Source organism: Prionailurus bengalensis, chromosome C1 (assembly GCF_016509475.1).
Source record: "Prionailurus bengalensis isolate Pbe53 chromosome C1, Fcat_Pben_1.1_paternal_pri, whole genome shotgun sequence".
Lineage (NCBI taxonomy): Eukaryota > Metazoa > Chordata > Mammalia > Carnivora > Felidae > Prionailurus > Prionailurus bengalensis.
Window position 1 is genome coordinate 78,097,723 of NC_057345.1, and position 21,730 is coordinate 78,119,452.

A 21,730-nucleotide genomic window follows, 5' to 3' on the forward strand; every position below is an offset into this window, starting at 1 on the left:
TCAGTCAGTTAAGAGTCCAACTCTTAGTTTCAGCTCAGGCCATGATCTCACAGTTCGTGAGTTTGAGCCTGCCATCGGGCAGAGCCCGATGAGGAGCCTGCTTAGGATTCTCTCTCCTCCTCTCTGTCCCTCCCTTGCTTGCACTCAATCACTCTGTCTCAAAAAAAAAAAAAAAAAGTAGTAGCAGGAAAACAGCTCCAAATAAAAGCATCTCTATTGTCCTGTGGACTATACCTGGAGCTCCAGGTACACTCAGTAGAGATGCAAAGAAATGTTTGCTCAGTAGAAATGTGTGAGCAGATCATGGACAAGCCTCCAAAAAGATGCATCTAGGCACAGAATGGCAACAATGGAAAGAGGGAAACAGCCGTCCCACCAACATGCTGCTGGCACTGAGGCGAGGAGGGTGTCTACAGAGCTCATGGCAGCAGTGCCCTAGGACCTGGCACGAGGGCCAGGGGACTGCAGGCAAGTCCATGCCTTCCAACCAAACTGATTTCCTTGAATTCCGTGTGCCTCTTTTTCTCATTATTAAGGCTCCTGGAAACATAGCCCTATCTAACTCTGGCAAGCCTCGGAGAGAGAAATTAATTATTTTCAAAAGATGTGTAGTCGAACAATTCTTAAACTGAAAACTTAGCCTTAAGCCCACAGGAGCAAGCATTTATGTTTTTAACTTTCCACCTTTCTTAGAGAGACTGCAGAATCTAAGACAAGGTGCAAAAACCTAAGATAATTTCTAACCAGGAAGCTTAATGGTCCTCACACAGCTCTTGTTCACCAAGAGCAAGGCCCTCCCTACCCACAGTGCTGTAAGATGACCCAGGAAAAAGAGAGGGGAGAATATGAGTTTTGTCAAAGCAATCTCTAACCCTAGGATGCGGCTTGCTGGCCCTTCCTTGCCTCCTTCACCCTCAAACACAGCAGAGAAGGAAAGGCTTTCACTAAAGGCCCAGGCTAGTCTATGGAGCTAGAACAGGCCTAGTATCCTGACTTGAGTTCATTTTATGTGTTGTGCTGTTCTCTGCCCTCCCTGGTTAACTATCTCTTTCACTACTAAGAACCCTACAATAGACCTTCACAGTCATGTCAGTGAAATAAGAACACAAATAAAGATGACCCATTATTTGAGGGTCCTTCCATTCCGATGATTTAGATATCTCTTCTAAGGTGAAAGGAGTTTAATCTTGTCCCAGGATGACTCATTGGTGGCTCCTACACAGAGGTACCAGTGGAATATTGGATGGGCTAGATTCTAGAGCAAACTGCCCGAGTTCAGTTCAAGTCCCAGTTTGGTCACTTATTAGTTATGGGTCTTCATACAATTACTAACCAAATTGAGTCTCAGTTTCCTCATTAGTAAAATGCAAATTACGATAATACTAACACCCACTTCATAGGGTTTCTTATAAAGACAAAAGAAATTAGCTAGCAGAAAGCAAGCCCTTGATAAATTATTGGCCTATATGCTAATCAGTTTTGTCTTTGAAGCTAATGAAACCATATTCTCAGCCTCACTTTCTGAAGCCACAGTTTGAATTCTAAGATTAAACAGTATATATCTCTGGCTACATGGGAATGGAAAAAGACAGAATCCAAACCTCAAAATGAAAACCACAAGCCTCGCTCTGACATTTAAGGCCCTCCACAATCTACTCCCATCCCTCCTTCCAAACAGACCTCCTGCTATGTTCCCGTATCACTTCTCCAGGTCATCCACCCTTTAAAAACACATCGAGCTCTTACATGCCATGTATCATGCTAGGCATGGTTCCCCCCATCTGGTCAACCCCGTGCCTTTGTCTTTTTAGATTCTGACTGGCCTTCAAAACAGAGTTCTAGATCGAGCACATCAGGGCACCTGGGTGACTCAGTTAAATGTCCAACTCTTTTTTTCTTTTTTAATGTTTATTTATTTATTTTGAGAGAGAGAAAGAGAAAGAATCCCAAGCAGGTTCCACCTTGTCAGCCCAGAACGTGATGCAGAGCTTGATCTCAGGAACTGTAAGATCCTGACCCGAACCAAAATAAGAGTCGGATGCTTAACTGACTGAGCCACCCAGGAGTCCCTAAGCGTCCGACTCTTGGTTTTGGCTCAGGTCATGATCTCATGGTCATGAGATCAAATTCTGGGTCAGGCTCCATGCTGGATATGGAGCCAGCTTTAAATTCTCTCTCTTGGGGCACCTCAGTGGCTCAGTCAGTTGAGTGTCCGACTTCAGCTCAGGTCACGATCCTGTGATTTCATAGTTCTGAGTTCCAGCCCTACTTTGGGCTCACTGCTGTCTGCACAGAGCCCGTTTCAGATCCTCTGTCCCCCTTTCTCTCTGCCCCTCCCCCACTTGTGCCCTCTCTCAAAAATAAAAAATAAAAAACATTTTTAAAAAAGATTTTCTCGGGGCGCCTGGGTGGCGCAGTCGGTTAAGCGTCCGACTTCAGCCAGGTCACGATCTCGCGGTCCGTGAGTTCGAGCCCCGCATCAGGCTCTGGGCTGACGGCTCAGAGCCTGGAGCCTGCTTCCGATTCTGTGTCTCCCTCTCTCTCTGCCCCTCCCCCGTTCATGCTCTGTCTCTCTCTGTCCCAAAAATAAATAAACGTTGAAAAAAAAAAATTAAAAAAAAAAAAAAGATTTTCTCTGTCCTTCTCCTGCACGTTCACGCATGCACACACTCTCTCCCTTTCTCTCAAAAAACAAAAAACAAAAAAAAGATGGAGCACATCCGCACATCCACAAAGCTCTCCCTAGCTGCCCCAATCCACCAGGGCTTCCCCTTCTGACCTCTCTGAGGTCTTTTGGCTTTTATTTGGTATTCACCATATACTGATTATTTTGTTATATGGTTTTATTTTATATACCTAACTAAAGTACAAATGATTCAAAGGAAGGGATGAATCTTAACATTCCTTTGTATGACCCTAAGTGACTAGTACTGTGCTTTGCACTCAGAAGGACTCAGTGAATATGTGATTTACTGGCTATCAGTATATACAAAACATTTCTTCCTTCTTATTCGTTCGTTTAGGCAATAGTTTGTTCAAAAAGGCATCTCTAATGCTACTCACATAGTTGTGTTCAGTCTGTGAAAATATACTGAGCGACATACTTCATGTGTACATTTCTCTATGTAAACTGTATTTCAATAAAAATTTAGCATTAAAAAAAGGTATCTCTACCTCTACCATTAATCACTTGCTTCAGGTTGCTACAAAATTTGTAACTCTACTATACCTTCAATTTTACTGTAATTCTCAGCAAAATTTTGATTATGTATACAATTCAAAAAAATATTTTACCGATGGCCTGGAAGAAAAAGGAAGGTCTTAACCAAAACGGATTCATTATCTAATACATCAAGGTTATACAGAGTCATCAAACTCACCACTTTCCCATGAAGTATCTTCTTCAGTTATGTTTTTCAGTCTGTCCCAGGCATCAGTGAAAGCAGAAAATTCTGCCTCAAACCCACCAGGTATGATTATACGTCTTGTCATCAAAACAACACTTTTTTTTTTAAAGGCACATTTTCAATCAAGCCATCTCTCTCTCCCTCGCTCCCTCTCTCTTGCTACTACTTTTCAATTAAATTTTAATTAAGATCAATTTTGACATAGAGGCTAAAAGACAAATAACTCTTCAATCATGAGGCAAGATGAAACTGCTGACAGAGAGTGGGCAGTTCAAATTCACACCATCACTTAAAAAACAAAACAAAAAAACTAGTGACTTTCTCCCAAGGTATTTGCAACAAGAGCGACAGTCTGCCGTCCAATCCCATAAACCAAGTTCTACAAACTGACTTTCACTCAGCCCGTGCCTCCAAATGACTCCTGGTCTGAATCTACTGGAGCCTTAACAGCTTCTTACTGGCTTCTTCAGTGGAGCACAGAGGATAAGAGCATAGAGGTAAAACCTGGCTCCTCCACTCCCCAGCAGCACGACGCTGTGCACATTATTTAATCACTCCATACCTCATTTCATCAACTGTAAAATGGGACAAAATAATCCTACCTACCTTAGAGTTGTGATTAAGAGAGCTCATGAAATAACATCCTTATTCACTGTTATATCCTGTAACTGTTTAGCCCTGTGCCTGGCTGTAGTGCACACTCAATAAATGGTTATTATTATGATCACTATCATCTCATCTGTAGGTGAATTCAATAGCCAAAACCAAGAGGCTAATCATTTTCCAAGTTAATGCATGCACTCCTGTGGAGACCAGCCACTTCACAGAACTGGTCCAACAAACTCTTTCATGTAGCTCATTATAGAACAGACACAAAGCAAATTACCACAAAATAGGGCAAATTAAGCTTCCAAATTTGTTAAGTAACCCTGACTGGGAACGCTAAGATGTTGGCATGGGGGATCTAATACTCTTACTGAAGCTACAATGTTCCCACCAAATCTTTTGTTTCTTCTTATCTCCAATCTCATACTCTGATGGCCTCCAGGAAGCACAGTTCTGTACTTTTCCTAAAGTTACACATTAAAATATCTGAATAGACAAAATTAATAACCTCCTAAGCATCTCTGCAGAGATGGAATGTCACCTCTATCTACAAGATCTATTTATTTTATGATAAAGAAAAAAGCTTTCTTGAAATTTTAATTTAGGACAAGAAAAGAAATGTAATCTATGCATGTAACAAAATGAAGCAGGTTTAAACATTAGCATATTTGTTCTCTACCTATGTCACCACTGATGGTTAGTTAGGTATCTACATCACCAACATGAGAATGTCTAGCACCAGTCTAGTAAATGTAACACAGGCAAACATACTATGTAATCTGTGGTCAAATATTTTATTTCCTCGAAGAACATAAATACGTTTTGCATAAGCATCACATTTCCTAAATTTTTCCAAACTGAAGAGGCTGAGGAAAAATATACCCAGAAGAATATAATGAGTCTGCAACCTATATTATACAACTCACCGGCAGTGGCTACACAGGAACTCAGCAAGGATAACATGGCGATCACATAGTAAGAAGCCATTTTGATTTCTCCAGAAGCGTGCCCCACTTGGTCACCCTCAGCCGAGACTTCTTCAGATTGTAGACAGCCTTTGCAAATCAGAAGTGGCCTTAAAAAATCCTTCTTTCCAATTTTCAAATTGCCTGTAAAAATAAACATATTTCAAGAAGAAAACTTAAACGCAGAAACACCTTTTCAAAAACACACATTAAAGTGAAATGAGCAATTTCTAAGAGTGCCTGGGTGGCTCAGTCGGTTGAGTGTCTGACTCTTGATTTCAGCTCAGGTAATGATCTCACAGTTTGTGGGATTAAGCCCCGAGTCAATTGGGATTTTCTCTCCCTCTTTCCTCTCTCTCTCTCTCTCTCTCTCTCTGCCCCTCCTGGGCATGTGCATGCTCTCTCTTGTTCTCTCTCTCAAAATAAATAAATAAACATTAAAAAAAAAAAAAGCATCTGGGGCACCTGGGTGGCTCAGTCGGTTAAGCGACCGACTTCAGCTCAGGTCATGATCTCGCGGTTTGTGAGTTCCAGCCCCTCGCTGGGTTCTGCTGCTGACAGCTCAGAGCCTGGAGCCCATTTTGGATTCTGTGTCTCCCTCTCTCTCCGCCCCTCCCCCTGCTCAGGTTCTGTCTCTCTTTCCTTCAAAAATAAACAAACATTAAAAAAATGTTTTTAAATAAATAAATAAATAATAACAAAAGAATTTCTAAAGGGTGTAAGATAAATTTATCTTAAAACATGCTTAGACAGCACTCCAGGAAGCTGAAGTGGGGGGTGCTAATTACCTAATAAAGATTTTTAAAGCAAATACTTTTATAAAGAAATGCTTATTTTTGACCCTTTTTTTTTTTTTTTAAGTAATCTCTCCACCCAACATGGGGCTCAAACCTGCAACGCTGAGATCAAGAGTTGTACACTCCACTGACTGAGCCAGCCAGGTACCCCAGACACTTTAAACCTTTGGTTTTATATAATATTTTCAGGAATACAGAAGAAAATCAAGGTGCATCTACAATAGAATATTATCAGTTATGCTGTGACACTAAAGTAATCAATGACACTTGATATATTAATTTCCTAGTGTCAACAAGGAAATACAAAGAACTCTGATCAGAGACTCAATCTATTGTTATAATGACAGAGTCATTACAAGCATCAAATTAAGATACATTAAGATACATCAAATTAAGATACAAAAAAAAAGAACCATCAAAAGGAGAGATTCTCATGTCAACTGTCTGACATTTTAATAGGAGGAAAGTCTTCCCTGTCTCTCAATCCCATCTGAGACTCTCTCTCTGATTACTGGACCAGAGGATCCAGAGGTCCTTTCTAACCTTATGCTAACCAGAGCCTTGAATAACAAGTTTTATGGTGGTTTGTTTAACTTGAATATCCCTCCTATGGCCCTAAAGATTACCTCATTTAGAAGCACCAAATATATTCTCCAGCCCTATATCCTGGCACAACCCACAGAAGTTGTTCGATTCAACAAGCATTTATTGAGCACCTACTATGTTCCAGGCACTGTGTAAGGGCATGGCTAAAAGCACAAAGACCCTGCCTGATCTAGGTGCTGAGCAGATAAGATCATGGAGTTTTCAGGAACCAATTCGAATATCTGGGGACTACAGCTTTGTTACCCTCACGCAGGAAATACTATCTACAGAACCGGCTTGCTAACTTCACAGACAAAGCCAGTTTGGGTACTTGTAGATACAGTACAAAAATATAAAAAGATAATGGCAAAATGAGTTTCTAATTAAGTGATCTTAGTTCATGGAATCAAGTGTTCAAGAAAAGATATTTAAAATGGCTCTTTTCAGTAGTAAACTAACTGCCTGTGAGAAGGAGGGAAAGAGGTCGATTGGGGACAGAGGTGGGAGAGCACAGGAGCCTTTTTACTGATTCTCATTTGAGTTTTGTACCATTGGGGTATTGCAGGTATTACCTATCCAGAAATAATAACAATAAGGTCCTAATATCAAAAAGAATTATGTATGCCTTGAAACTAAACTGTTATATATGCAGGAGGTACAGTTGTTCAATTTTGATGTAATATTGTGATTACAAAGAGGCACCTGGATGGCTCAGTCGGTTAAGCGTCCAACTCCTGATTTTGGCTCGGGTCATAATCTCAGGGTTCTTAAAATGGAACCCCACATCGAGCTCTGGGCTGACAGTGCGAAGCCTGCTTGGGATTCTCTCTCTCTCTCTGCCTCTCTCTCTGCCCCTCCCCTTCTTGTGCTTTCTCTCTCAAAAATAAACGAATAAACGTAAAAAAAAAAAAAAAAAGAGAGAGAGACAGTGATTAAAAGCCCAGTATAAATAGAACATGGATTATGGTAACCGTTAAAAGCCTGCCTAGGTATGAATTTACTCTGTCACCTACCAAATGGGTTATGTTGGGTAGATTATTCTGCATGCATAAACCTATCATATGGGATATTGTGAGGATTGTGTGTGTGTGTGTGTGTGTGTGTGTGTGTGTGTGTGTGTGTAAAGCTTAGAACAGCGCAGAGCACATAATAAGCAATCAATAAATGCTACCTGTGCATTACTTTTGAGGGATTTTTATACCTCGATACAGTGGAAAAATTCGGGTGTGGTTATTAATATAATCCTTAGCTACTGTAAAAACCAGTTCAATCTTTCATTTACTGAAAAATGAACACTTTAACAGATACAAAAAGGAGAGAAGCTAAAGAATAGAATCACTAAAAGAACAAAATTGCCAGTCAAGTAGAGGCACAAGTCATTGTGACACAATGGTCTGTCTCAAAACTGACTAAATTAGGTAATTTTGGAAGCCATGAAATTGACTTCAATCATCCCCTGAATCCAACACTGCTGTCACCATAATTCCACATTCACCTCAGATGAAATGGAAGTCTCCTCCGTGAACTTAAAAAGTCAATGACAGCAAAGAATTTGTCCCTATTTTTTCCCTTCAAAAAATTAAATTTCCTGAATGGATTGATAAGGAAAACTCTCTCCAGAAGAATATGTTATTTGAGCAAATGCTAAGGGCAATTTTTGTAAAGCAAAGCCTGTAAGGAGATCTGAGGAGAAGATGGCTTCCCAGAGGGTTTTTATGGAGCACATAAACTATAACCAGCACAAGGCTTGTGGGAATATTTAATGAGCATGTGTCACCCCCTACCCACAGCTGCAGAGGGTCTGTGGGACTGTGAGAATTAATCCAGGGGCTTAAACCAGGTCTGAATGAACCTGGGGAAAAGAAAGGCAAAACGTTCTATTAAAAATATAGACTGCAAATTGCTGACAAGAATATTGGGCAATTATTAAAATGCAGCAATTACAGATATAACAGAGCCAAGCTAAACAGTTTGATGCCCAAAGGCAAACCACAGCAAGTTTACACCGGATCTTAAAACATCTCCGAGGAAGTCCAGGACAAGTTGAAACTGCACACTGCTGCTTCTAACAAAGAGGGAGCTTTTCTTCTTGTAGCTTAAAAGTCCCTTCATAATGTAACTTGTTCAAAAAGAAAATAAACTGCAAAGAGTTTTTGTCTAATCTTCTCAAAGTGGTGACAGGATCCTAAGGCAGAGGAGAATAAAAAGGGAAGCGTGTCATTCCCGTTCTGTGAAACTCCAATTTTGGCCAAGACTTGCACATATCAACATCTAGTTTAGGGATCAGTTCCCCAACTAGAACAATGCTGCATGACTGAGGCTTCTAAAAAATTGTAGATCTGAGGGGTGCCTGAATGGCTCGGTCGGTTGAGCATCCAACTTGGGCTCAGGTCACGATCTCGTGGTCCGTGAGTTCAAGCCCCACATCCGGCTCTGTATTGACAGCTCAGAGCCTGGAGCCTGCTTCAGATTCTGTCTCTGTCTCTGTCTCTGTCTCTCTCTCTCTCTCTCTCTGCCCCTCCCCTGCTCATGCTCTTGCACACACGCTTTCTCTCTCAAAAATAAATAAACATTAAAAAAAATTTTTTTTAAGTTGTAGATCTGAAATAAAACTGAGGAAATAAAAACTCCTCTTTTTTCTGTAAGGTTCTATCACACTCAATTTGTAAAGACCAGACTCACCACCCTGGTTTTCTAAACTCACTGAATCTCTTTGGACTTCATGAACTAAATGCTTCTTTTAGAAATATAAATAAGGTACTCTGCGATCTTGAAAGAACAATGTGGGGTCCACTCATTTTGTTCACATGTCAAAGTAATGTGTTCCATTCAAAGGGTACCAGAACTTTTAGTACCTACAAATGAGCAGAAAAAAATTCTGAGTGAGAGTTTAATGGATTTAAAACATGCACACACACACACACACAAATGTGTTACTAATTTTTTTTTAAATAGGCTTCATGACCAGCTCAGAGCCCAACATGGGGTTTGAACTCATAACCCTGAGATCAAAACCTGAGCTGAGATCAAAAGTATGATACTTAACCAACTGAGCCACCCAGGCACCCCTAATTCTTCTAATTTCAGAGTTCCTCTATTTCTGAGGCCATTAAACAGAGCATGCTGCCCCACACTGTCTGATGACCAAATAGCTCTGTCTATATCCACAAGATTATTCAAAATCAGAACTTACAATTAACTTGGAGTGGATCTATTTCTCAATTAAAGGAATTAGCATGCTAGAGATAGATACATCATAGCTTTTTAAGGTAGAAGAGAGCAACATGATTTCAATGATGAAGAGGAACACAGTCTCCAAGCCCAGCACTTGACCAAAATAATACCGCAGCTTCAAGACTAGAAACCAGGTCTTCCCATTGCAGGCTCTACCTCCCAGATCCAGATCTGTCACAAAAAACAAGACACCATTTTCTCCCCCTCAATTCTCAATCTCTGTTGGAAAACAGTTTTTCCAAGAGAGGGAGAAGCCTGACAGGGCTGCCATCACACACTGGGACTTCCATACTGACATATACCCTCTGTACAAATCATTATGGATCTCAAACTACGACTTGACTTCAGGACTAAAGGTGGCAACTATAATAAATAAAGAATCCATGGTAATGTGGTATGACTCCCAAGCTCTCCGAAAATGCAAAGCGCAAGATGAAGCACAAACATGTGCATTGTCCTATCTTAACACTAAGACTTTGGTCAATGAGGAAAATATTCAACAAATCTGAAGATCTTCAAGACAGAAATATATTGAGTAGAATAAAAAAAAAAAATACCATTGAGTGGAATTTTAAAAAACACCAAAATAACACCTGAGTTTCTGGTCCCTTAAACATGAAATTACTTTTTAACGGATCATTAAAATATTTCTGGTTGGCCATGTACGTGAATTTTGGGGAGAAAATATACTGCTAAGTCTGTAAATGGTTAAAGAAAAGTTGGTAAAGGAATTCGTCTCATGGTTATTCAACATGTTATTCAGGGGATTTAAAAAAAGAGGCAGGATGGATGACATCAATATCTAGCTTGGCAGCTTATAAAAAGGGGTATACAGGATGTAGAAGAGATACTGTTGTTTGTCTGATGACATTTGGATGCCCTTTAAGACCTGTACACAGAGAAAGCAAAGCCACCTTACTGAATCACAACAGCAAGTCTCAGATTTCTCTACTATACAAAGAAACTGGTTAATTCCAAATCCCCATTTTCAGACAGATTTGGCAAAAGGGGGAAAGTTCTGGATTTGGATAAGAACTCTTTGGAATCACATTCAAACGCAATCAACATTCAACAAATACTACGATGAGCCAGGTGCTGTTGAAGATGCCAAAGCTACAGCACTGAAAAAGGAACCAAAAATCCTGCCCTCATGGAACTTTTATTTAGAAGTGGCACCTATTGTGACATTAGGTAAGATATTTAATTTCCTGAGCTTTATTTCTTCCTTCAGTAGGTCTTTAGTTATTGCTTACTCTGTGTCAGGCAATAGGAATATAACAGCCAAGGAACGAGATACGTTCTGTGCCCTCATGGGCTTAAAGTCTGGTGAGATAAACCCACAAATGCTCACAAATTTGTAATTACATGCTATGATAAGAGCTCTAAAGGAAAAGTACCCACAACCTGAAGGATAAGTAGAGGTTTAAAACAGTGAGGTTTAAAAGATTTCCAGGTACGGGAACTATTAAAGGCCCCTGGCACTGGAGGGAAAGAGGCTGCAAAGCCAAAAAAGAAAAGAGAGAGATAGAAATAAGGTTCAAGAAAGGGTTTAAGCAGGGAAGAGTTATGATCCATTGGGTTAAGATTTCCCCTGTATAGGGGCGCTTGGCTGGCTCAGTGGGTAGAGGTTGCAACTCTTAATCTTAGGGTCATGAATTCAAGTCCCACGTTAGGCATAGAGTTTACTTTAAAAAGCAGGGGGGAAGGCCTGGGTGGCTCAGTTGGTTGAGTGTCTGACTCTTGATTTCAGGTCAGGTCTAGCCACGCGTTGGACTCCACACTGAGCATGGAGCCTGCTTAAGATTCTCTCTCTCTCTCCTCCATCCCTCTCCTCTGTTCGCGCTCTGTCTCTCGCATAAAATTTTAAAAAAAGATTTCCCTGGTACAGACATTATGGAAAACAGTATGGACGTTCCTCAAAAAATCAAAAATAGAACTACCATATATGATCTAGTAACTCTACTTCTGGGTATACATCCAAAGGAAATGAAATCACTGTGCTAAAGAAATATCTGCACCCTTATGTCCACTGCAGTACTATTTAAAATAGCCAAGACCCTTGGGGCGCCTGGGTGGCTCAGTCGGTTGAGTGTCCGACTTCAGCTCAGGTCACGATCTCACGGTTCGTGGGTTTGAGCCCCGCGTCGGGCTGTGTGTGCTGACAGCTCAGAGCCTGGAGCCTGCTTCAGATTCTGTGTCTTCCCTCGCTCTGTGCCCCTCCCCCACTCATGCTCTGTCTCTGTCTCTCAAAAGTGAATAAAGATTAAAAAAATTATAAATTAATAAATAAATAAAAATAATAAATAAAATAGCCAAGACCCTGGAAACAACCTAAATGTCCATCAACAGGTAAATGGATTTTTAAAAAATGCAGCATATATACACAATGGAATACTATTCAGCAAGAAAGAAAGAAAGAAAGAAAGAAAGAAAGAAAGAGAAAAGAAATGCTGCATTTCCAACAACATGGAAGGACTTTGTGGGCATTATGCTAAGTGAAATACCTCAGACATTTCATATGACAGTCTATGAGCTCACTTATATGTAGAATCTAAAAACTGAACTCACGGAAACAGAGAACAGATTGATGGTTGCCTGAGGTTAGGGGTGGAGGAAGTGGGGGAAGATGATCAAAAGGTAAAAACTTCCAGTTATAAGATCAATTAAGTCCTGGGGATGTAATATACAACATGATGACTACATGTTAACAATACTGTATTACATATTTGCAAGTTGCTAAGAGAGTAAATCTTAAAAGTTCTCATCACAAGAAAAAAAAATCTGTGACTGAGGTGATGGATGTTAAGTAAACTTATTGTGGTGATCATTTTGCTATATATACACACATATCATTATGTTTTACACCCTAAACTTACACAACATTATGTCACTTATATCTCAATATAACAGGAAAAAAATAAAAATAAATAAACATTTTCTTGAGTACCCTATTGAGAATATACTGAAAGGAGCCTAGAGTGCACGGAAAATCCATGGAGACTCTCAGAGCAGAGAGCCTCGTGGCTGGCTCATCTGGTAAAGCATGCAACTCTTGATCCTGGGGTTGTAAGCTTGAGCCCCATGTTGGGTACAGAGGTTATTAAAAGTAAAATCTTGGGGCACCTGGGTGACTCAGCTGATTGAGCATCTGACTTTGGCTCAGGTCATGATCTCATGGTTCATAAGGTCAAGCCCCATGTCAGGCTTGCTGCGCAGAGCCCACTTTGACTCCTCTGTTCCCCTCTCTCTGCCCCTCCCCTGCTCATGCTCTCTCTCTCTCTCTCTCTCTCGAAAATAAACATTAAAAAAATAAAATCTTTAAAAAAAAAGACTCTTAGAAGCAGATCACACAAGAAAAGAGTTTTAGATGAGAATGGAGACTCGGTTTCTTCATTTTTTAGAAGAAAATAACCTTCCCTACATAACAGGGTCATTGCAAGAATCAAATAAGACTGTACGTGTAACAGCAAGAGAGCTATCATTATTTGTCACAGCAGGCTATCTCTACCAAAGAGAATGAATCCTGAGGCCTAAGATTAAAGTTCCAACATTCTGTGGCTGCCAGTGGCAGGAAAAGAAGAATTACTTTTGAACTACCTTACACATGGGAAGGAATTCCACATGAAAACTCCCACATGAAGGGAGGCAGGAGGCACAGAGGTTACAAGATGTTCAGAGACGCTGGACTCTGCTCTCCCCGGCACCTCCAGGGCCTGGCCCACCCTCATTCCTGACCCAGAGTATGACCAACACATCTCTGGCCCCAGAATCCTTAGTTACCTTGAGGCTGACCTTCAGCCAGTCCTTAAAAGCCCCTCTGTCTATCCCAAGCACAACAGATCTCACTGCCCAAGCAAAATACAGCAGAAAGGGATGCACTTCATACTGCTGTAAAAGACCACGTTTCATTCAAGTTCACAAAGGAAAGATTTTTCACCCACCCTTGCAATATTTCAAGGACAATCCTTCACACTTAATATTTTTGGATTCAAAGATTGCTGTTGCTCATAACTATAAGCTAATTAATAGAGAACTGTACTTGGGGATTCCAAACCTGGCTTACCCAGACATGTTACACTGGACAGCCTCTACCACTCCCTTATCTGACATTCTGATTATAATATGTGAGATAGAATATGGGCATGTTACCTAAAACAATACCTGGCCCAAAGTACATTAAAAATATATGTATATGTGGGGCGCCTGAGTGGCCCAGGCGGTTAAGTGTCTGACTTCGGCTAAGGTCATGATCTTGCGGTCTGTGAATTCGAGCCCCATGTGGGGTGCCCAGCTCTGTGCTGACAGCCCAGAGCCTGGATCCTGCTTCAGATTCTGTGTTTCTCTCTCTCTCTCTCTCTCTCTCTCTCTCTCTCTGCCCCTCCCCTGTTCATGCTCTTTCTCTCTCAAAAATAAATGTTAAAAAAACTTTTTTTAAATAGTAGTCACTGAAGTTTTTTATGGCTAAAATATTCCTAGACTTTCAAAAAACCAAGCAAACTACTAGTAGTGAGATAATATAGTTTATACCAAAAATCTGTATTAATTTTAGACTTCATCATCTAGAATTTCAAAAAAATACCTCCATTACCAAAAAACAATGACTCCAAACTCAATACAAGATAGGAGTCCTAAAGATAGTCCTAATACTGCAAAGCTGCTGCAAAAGGGTGCTAAAGCGACTGACTGCCTCAACAGCACTGGTGTAAGTTTCAGGAATCTGGCGACAGGGCCCTCCTCAATTCTACCTTACCATTCCCAATTTAGCTTCAGGGGTTTAGCCGGAGGCTGAGGAACTCATGCTGGCAATGGCACCAACCAAGCTGCCTGGAGTGAGGAATCAGCTATCACCAAAAGGGCCTACTGAATCACGAAGCTGCAATTATTACAGCAAAAGTCAGCACAGCTGAGTATCAGGACACCAGTCAACATCACTTAGGCCCTAGTAAGCACTAGGCCATTAAAAAAAACTTTTGGGAAGCTACATCTACTAGACCTCCATTAGACTATTTTGTAATTTAGTAATTTACTAAAATATTTTATTCATGTTTATTTACATTCACAGGGATTCTGCAAATAAATGAATTCCGAATAAATACTTCAGCAATAGACTATTCTAGTCTGCTAATTACAATTTAGCACATTTTTTTCTTTCTTTCCACTGACTTTCAATAAAACATTATTTCTCTTAAGTGGGGGTAATCCCTTAATAGACAACATTTCAATTATTTAACTGATTATTTGGTAAAGAAAGGCCTCAGCAGCTGAGGCATGTGAAACATTAGAAATTAAAATCCTGGGGCACCTGGGTGGCTCAGTCAGTTGAGCATCTGACTTCAGCTGAGGTCATGAAACACGGTTCGTGGGTTCGAGCCCCGCACTGGGCTCTGTGCTTGCTGAGAGCTCAGAGCCTGGAGCCTGCTTCGGATTCTGTGTCTCCACTCTCTGCCTCTCCCCTGCTCGTGCTCTGTCTCACTCTGTCTCTCAAAAATAAATAAATGTAAAAAATAAATAAATAAATAAAATTTAAAAAAAAAAATTAAAATCCTTCAGTAGTCACCCACTGGTGTCAAGAATAAAGACCAAAACCCTTCCCATGACTGCTGGATGTTGCCTATTTAGTCTGACCTCATCCTCTGTATGCTCCAGCCACACCTGCCTCAATTCAGTCCCACAAAAGGGCCAAGCCCTTGCTTTCAGAAGCAATGTTCCAACCCTGTCAGAACTCAGTGATGCTCTGTAATCTCCCTAACACAGCCACTTACTAACATCTTCAGGTCTCAACTCTGTGTATAAGCATTACTTCTTTAAGGAAGCCTCCTATGATTCCCTCAGACACAGTTGAACTTAGACACCTGGAATGTAGTTCAAGTCAACTCTGCAGATAGATGTTTATGTGATCATTTCCTTCCAGGCATGGCTTTCCTACATCTGTTCACTCTAGAAAGAAGGACTGCAGTCTCCCGGCTAGTAGCAGTAGTCTACCTACTTGGCATATAGTAGGCATCCAATGAAGGTACCATAATGGGTAACCAGTATCAAACACAATTCTGTACATTACAGCTAAAAGGATGGAAAGATGGTGAATTATCAAAACATTTCTCAATAATAAATGATAAACTGACAAATAACAGCTGTGTATAAGAAAGAACCTATATCTCAGGCAGCTTCAAAGGAACAGGAAAGACAAGAGTTCTGGCATCAACATGTTTTACAAGCTTAGACAAGCCACTCCATTCTGGGCTTTAATTTCTTCATCTCTAATACGAAGAGATTAAACAAAAAAATCTTTTGTTCTATACCGTACTTATAATTGTCATTATATGTACTAACAACTAATCCTGAATCCCTCCTATAAAATGAGACTTCAAACACACTTGTGGAAATTTGAAATACATGGTCATGTAATGGCTAGCAAGAATGACTTAACAAAACTGGAAAGTATTAGCCAAGAAAAACATTCAATTTGACAACCTAAGTGTAAATAAAATATTAAGACTATAGTAACTACTTTTAATACATAGCTGATATAAACAAAAATATTTTTTAAGTTTATTTTGAGAGAGAGCACATGAGCAGGGGGAAGTGTAGAGAGAGAGAGGGAGAGAGAGAATCCCAAGCAGGCTCCACACTGTCAATGCAGAGCCCCACTCGCAGGGTCCAATCGCACAAACCATGAGATCATGACCTGAGCCAAAATCAAGAGTCAGATGTTTAACCGAATGAGCCACCCACGCGCCCCAACAAAATATATTTAAATCGTTATTTTCTGAGCAATGTAGACACACACGAAACCTAAATATTGTCACATCTGCCCAATTTATCAAAACTGCCATTTTTACTCTATTCCTAAAACTCCAAGAACTCTACTCATCCCCCTCACCTCATTCCAAAAAACATTCTAATTAATCCCATTCCACTGCGAACACAGTCTCCTTGACATTTTGTGGATAATTTGTTCCGTGTTATCTTCTACTCAGAGCCAACCCAGAATGTTAGAAATAGATAACATCTACTCCAGCCCTCTAATTTCACAGATTAGCAAACCAGGAATTAGAAAGGCTCGGTGACTGGCCCACCGTTACACAGCTAGTTTGTAGCACAGCCAAGAATTGTCCGCATGCTGCTTTGTAATTATTCTGTGGTTGTTCATGTTTTTATTCCACGTTCCCCTTCCTAGTAGAGGCTAACACCCTGCTTTCCTCTTCTGACCCCACAAAATACTCAGCTACCACCTATTGAGCACCTACTGCGTTTTTCACAGTTTCTCATTTCATCCTCTCAACAACCCAAGAATACTACTTTATAGTGAGAAAAGTGAGGCTTCAAGACACTCAACAGCCCCAGGGTCACCAGCTACTAAGTCCTGGCACCAGATTTGGAGCCCAGGTTTGTCTGATTCTCTTAACACTACAAATGGGAGCTCCTCCTCTTTGGATGCCAACCAGGCCCTGCACTGTAGTGGGCATGATTCGATCCGACCTATGACAAGTTATTTTGTTTTGAAACCAGAGAGGCAAGGCTCAATGGGTGGTTTTATTTCACTTCATTCATTCACTCACTAAACATTTATTAGCACCTACCACGTGCCAGGCTAGTGCTGGGGAAGCTGGGGACATAGCAATGAACTAAACACGGCACTGTTTTCACGGAGCTTACCTTCTCATGGGGGAGAAAGACAACAAATTTGTAATGTGTCAAGTGATCGAAGTCCTATGAAAGAAAAATAAAGCAGGTTAAGGAGAGAGAGTGCCGAGAGGAGGAATATTATTTTAGACCTAGGGTGGTCACGGAAGTTGTGATATTGTGATTTATAACCAGAAATACACATTCGGTCTTAGTCCCTGATTCTGGCACAAAGTTCCTACAATCCTTGGAATTTCCTAAGTGATGACAGGAATAAAGGTGTCTTTTGTTGTGTTAATGAGGTGACTTCTGGACCCTACCTCAGGATGGGGGCTGCTTACCAGGAGAACCAACAGCTCACTAGAGGGTGGAAACTTTCAGTTCTTTTTCAGAGAGGGGCTGGAGGTTGACTAACTGCCAATCGCCAAAGATTTAATCAACCATACCTCTGTAACAAAGCCTCTGTAAAAACCCAAAAGGATGGGGTTTGGAGACTGGGGAGAGTGCCTTGCCCAGGGAACATGGAAGCTCCATGCCCTTTTTCCACACCTTGCACTGTGTATCACTCCCGTCTCGCTATTCTTGAGTTATATCCTTTTACAATAAACCAGAAATCTAGTAAGATGTTTTTCTGAGTTCTGTGAGCAGCTCTAGCAAGTTAATCAAACCCAAGGAGGGGTTGTGGGAATCTCCAACCTGCAGCCTGGGCTTGTGACCCGTCAAGCAGAAGGCAGTCCTGTGGGACTGTGGAATCGAATGTTATCTCTCCAGGTAGAGAGTAAATAGTGTCAGAATTAGTGGTGTGTGGGAAGACAGCCCCCCACACACATAGGAACTGGTTACCAGAAACCTTTTTAGAGGGCCTCTCAGATGAGGCGACATTTGAGCACAGGGACAGGGCTATGACAGAGCAAGACAGAGCTATGACAATATCGGAAAGAAAAGCATCGCAGACAGTGCAGTTAGTAAATATAAAGCGTGTGCTTGATGTGTTGTTGGAGATGACATATAGCGTAGTGCGAAGTGTTGGGAAACCCTGCCCCAGGCCCTCAAATCCCTGCCCTGCCTCTTCCTAGCAGTGGAACTATGAGCAACTTACCTCCAAGTCTCATCTATAACATAGAAATAATGATTCTCTTTTCCTAAGGGGGCTGTTATTAGAATTAAGTAAATTAGTAACTCGTAAAGCATGTGTTAATGCTTTATGTTAATACCTAGTATGTTCCCAGGGTTCAGGAAATGGTAGTGATGATGATTTTTAACCAGGTCATTGATAACATCTCCATTCAAGACAATTTATTCTCAATTTGATAGTTTTGAATCCAAGGGTTAAATTATGCTGTTAGCTTTGTACATGGCCAATAACTTCCTCCTAAGCCTTTGACTTCCTTAGCTGGGCTTCCTGTCCTGATGAGGAACCATAATGATGTTATCACAAAAAGAGTAGGAGGAAGGGCACCTGGGTGGCTCAGTCTGGTTGATCAGTTGATGGTTGATCCTCAGACTCTTGATTTCAGCTCAGGTCGTGATCTCATGGTTATTGAATCATGATCTCATGGTTCGTGAGTTTGAGTCCCACAACGGGCTCCTCACTGACAGTACAGAGCCTGTTTGTGATTCTCTCTCTCTTTCTCTCTCTCTCCCTCCCTCCCTCTCTCTGCCCCTTCCCTGCATGTACTTGCACTCTCGATCTCTCTCAAAAATAAATAAACTTAAAAAAAAAAAAAAAAAGAGGCAGGAGGCAAATGACTCTAACAACACTGTTACACTAATACAAATTATGCTCTTCGTTCAACATAACCCCTACCCTGAAGAATCAAATGCTTCTTCAGAACTGTAACTTACTGTCCCTTGGATTTAAGTCACTGGTTTCATAAAACAGATCCCACCAGTCTTAACTCCTCACTAGCATCACTGACAGAAGCAGGCAGTAATTTCAACTGCAATCCTGTCCTCAGAAGGGTTAAAACTTCTCTTCAAAATGAAGATGGTAATTTAATTTAAAAAATTTAAAAAAAAAAAGAAAAAAAAAACCTTTCTCCATTGTCCCTTTGGCCTAAACTTAACTTTCTTTTCAAAGAAATTAGAACATCAAAGCAAATTCAAGAGTCATCTGGCCCAGCCGGCTCCAGACTATTCCTTAGAGCGTACCCCGAAGCAACTCAGGAAGGTCGGTGAGTGGCCCTGTGGATGGGCCCAGAGCCAAGGGAAGATGTCAGGGCCGCAGGGAAATTCTGCTCCTCTGCCCTATACCCTCTCCCCGTGCTCTTTTCTTTAATGCTATGTTTACTTTTCATCTATGCAGCCCAATGGGTTAAAGGGCAAATCACAGGCAGAGAGAAACCACAGCAAGCCCAAGCCTGTGAGAGGTAAACTGGGAGTCTTCCCAAACCACTTGTAAGGCTGGGGAGAGCCCACGATTGCTGTTTTCAGTCAATTAAAAAGAGGTCAATGTTCTAGTATGACAGGTCTTGAATGAGGCATTTTAAACGTCAGATTTTCCTCCTTCTAGACAGATCTGATAGTTTTCCCTTTGAAATGCCTAAGTGTACATTTAACGGGAGATATAAGAAATCCACAAAATCTTCTCATTCATTTATTCATCTAACGAATATTTATCAAGTGCCTGCTCCATGCCAGCACTGTTCCAGGTACAGGGATTCAATATGGAGCAAAACATACCAAAATCCCTGCCCTCATGGAGCTTACCTTCTAGTCAGAGGCGACAAATTATAAACAAAATATAAAATTGTGTCTGAGATAGAGATAAATGCTAAGAAAACAAAGCAGAGAAGAGGGAAAGGAAATATTTGGGGTCTTTGGTTTGGTTCTTTGTTGGGGTAAGGACTTACAGGAAATGAACTCTGTGGATATCTGAGAGAAAAATATTTCAAGCAAAGGAAACAGCACATGCAAAGGTCCTGAGACAGCATGTCTGACATGGTTAGGAAACAGAGAGCAGGCCAGGAAGCTGGAGCACAGTGAGTGAACCAGAGAGCACAGGAATGAGATCAGAAAGGTAACGGATGTGACAAGGGAGTGATGGCTAGTTGTGTGGGGCTTTACAGATCATTGTAAGGATTCTGGCTTTTACTCTAAGATAGGAACATTAGAGTGTTTTAAGCAAAGGAATAACAGGATCTGACTTAGGCTTCATCGGGGCCATTTTGGCTGTTGGGTGGAGTATACTGCAGAGAAATTTTTAAAAAAGCACTACTCCCCAGCGGTCTGATCTTGGGCAGAGTGTGATCTTGGGCAGGGCATGTAACCTCCCTGTTCTCATCTTTCAAGGTACTTAAAGAGGATTATTTCTAACCCCCACTCTAACCTTAAACTCTATGATTCTGAGTTTATTTCCTTTGCAGTTTCTGTATGGTTACAGTTCACATCCACTGTAAGCTTTGCCTCTCTCCAAACCTTTAACTGAAGTGGAACTGAGTTGGAGAATTCAATGTGATAATATATATTATATACCAAGCCCATGCCACACTCCCAGGATACAGAGATGATGAGACATGATAATGCTCTAGGAAAGTCCACAATCTGGCAGACAAAGAAAATAAGTTCTCCAGAGGTAGCAAAAGTGCTGTAAAATAAATTAAGGGAAGATGCAACCAACCACCTGCCAGGAAGAGCCATGTGTAGCTTCCCTACAGACTCTAACAACGTAGATACAGACCTTGCATGAGTAAGCGGGAGACCACCAGAGAAAGGAAGGGAAGATACGCTAGGTGAGAGACAAGTACAAAAGCAAAGGAGCCTGAGAGCACCCAGCATGCTCTGTAATCCATAAAGGCTCTGGTATGGGAAGAGAGAGGTTTAGGGAGAAGTAGGAGAAATGGCTTGAAAAAGCAGCTGAGGCTACATTATTAATAACCAGACATCTTGTGCCAAGGATAATGGAAGAGCAGTGACTTTTAAAATGCAAAAGGAGGGGCGCCTGGGTGGCTCAGTCGGTTAAGCATCCGACTTCAACTCAGGTCACGATCTCGCGGTCCATGAGTTCGAGCCCTGCATCGGGCTCTGGGCTGATGGCTCAGAGCCTGGAGCCTGCTTCTGATTCTGTGTCTCCCTCTCTCTCTGCCCCTCCCCCGTTCATGCTCTGTCTCTCTCTGTCTTAAAAAGAAATAAACGTTAAAAAAAATTTTTTTTGGGGGGGCGCCTGGGTGGCTCATTGGTTAAGCGTCCAACTTTGGCTCAAGTCATGATCTCACAGTCTGTGGGTTCGAGCCCCACATCGGGCTCTGTGCTGACAGCTCAGAGCCTGGAGCCTGCTTCCGATTCTGTGTCTCCCTCTCTCTCTGGCCCTCCCCTGCTCATGTTCTGTCTCTCTCTGTCGCCAAAAAAAAAAAAAATTAAAAAAAAAATTTTTTTTTTTAATAAATAAATAAAATGCAAAAGGAGCCTGGGTGGCTCAATCGGTTAAGCATCTGACTTCGGCTCAGGTCATGATCTCGCAGTTCGTGAGTTTGAGCCCCACATTGGGCTCTGTGCTGACAGCTCAGAACCTGGA

The 21,730-nt window shown here is 41.3% G+C and overlaps 1 protein-coding gene across 2 annotated transcripts in view; it reads right to left on the bottom strand.

Annotated features, from left to right (window-relative positions):
- TGFBR3 (transforming growth factor beta receptor 3) overlaps positions 1-21,730 on the bottom strand; it is a 209,501-nt gene that overhangs the window by 178,401 nt on the left and 9,370 nt on the right. The window contains exons 2-3 of one of the 2 annotated variants that reach the window (XM_043575557.1): positions 17,251-17,304; positions 4,940-5,122 (exon numbers count right to left, since the gene is read on the bottom strand). In XM_043575557.1, the coding sequence (XP_043431492.1) occupies positions 4,940-5,000 (61 nt within the window). In that variant the 5' untranslated portion in view covers positions 5,001-5,122; positions 17,251-17,304. The remainder of the gene's footprint in view (positions 1-4,939; positions 5,123-17,250; positions 17,305-21,730) is intronic. The other variant, XM_043575555.1, reaches the window with a different exon arrangement.